The 809-nt window shown below is 39.6% G+C and overlaps 1 protein-coding gene across 1 annotated transcript in view; it reads left to right on the plus strand.

Annotated features, from left to right (window-relative positions):
* Positions 1–354: 354 nt before the first annotated feature.
* The window catches only part of pmpca (peptidase, mitochondrial processing subunit alpha), a gene marked incomplete at both ends in the record, with an annotated part of 765 nt that continues 310 nt past the window's right edge, over positions 355–809 (plus strand). The window contains 1 exon segment of the mRNA XM_035657968.1: positions 355–618. Coding sequence (XP_035513861.1) covers positions 355–618 — 264 coding nt within the window.

An 809-nucleotide genomic window follows, 5' to 3' on the forward strand; every position in this document is an offset into this window, starting at 1 on the left:
TTGCATCAGAAATGTAATTTTCACAAAAAAAAACCATGATGATGAGAATATTTTGGGGACTCTACCAAATAAAAAGGTTTTCTTAAATCTGGAGAATGATATTTGTAGGCTGTATACCTGCAGAACTACAGTGCCTCATCATAGTGCTGTTTTGATACATATTTTACCGTTATCAAAAAATGTCAGCTTCTTCAATTTGCATATTAGACTCGGCCATGTTGTGATTTGAATAATATTTTGATTAATTGGGAAACCTTATTTTAATAAACAAATATAATGATAATTGTAGCTTTACTTTTATTTCCTTTCCTTATATTTTCTAACATTATTGAACTGTTCATTGTTTGTTTCCAGGCTGCGTATCGAGGCAACACAGTCGGACTGCCGCGCTTTTGTCCTGTTGACAATGTGGACAAGATTGACAAGACGGTGCTGCACAGCTACCTGCGTAACTACTTCTGTCCTGAGCGGATGGTGCTGGCTGGGGTCGGCATCGAGCACGAGCAGCTGGTTGAATGTGCCAGGAAGTACCTGCTGGACGTGAAGCCAGTGTGGGGAACGGGCGCAGTAGCCAACGTGGACCTCTCTGTCGCACAGTACACGGGTGGCATCGTAAAGGTGATTTATTGGTTTTATTTTTTACAAGTCATCTTGCTGGACTTTGTAGTTGCGAAATGGTGAAAAAGTGCATCTGTTTCAGTTTATCTACTACAGAATCATGGCGCACACGTAAACAGGATGACAACCATGGGTATTTTTTAATGTATTTAGCCATTAAACAGAAGTCATGTTTCACCAAAAAGATTTTT

Source organism: Morone saxatilis, unplaced genomic scaffold (assembly GCF_004916995.1).
Source record: "Morone saxatilis isolate NCDOM2014 unplaced genomic scaffold, NCSU_SB_2.0 Contig16, whole genome shotgun sequence".
In the NCBI taxonomy this organism is placed as follows: Eukaryota; Metazoa; Chordata; class Actinopteri; family Moronidae; genus Morone; species Morone saxatilis.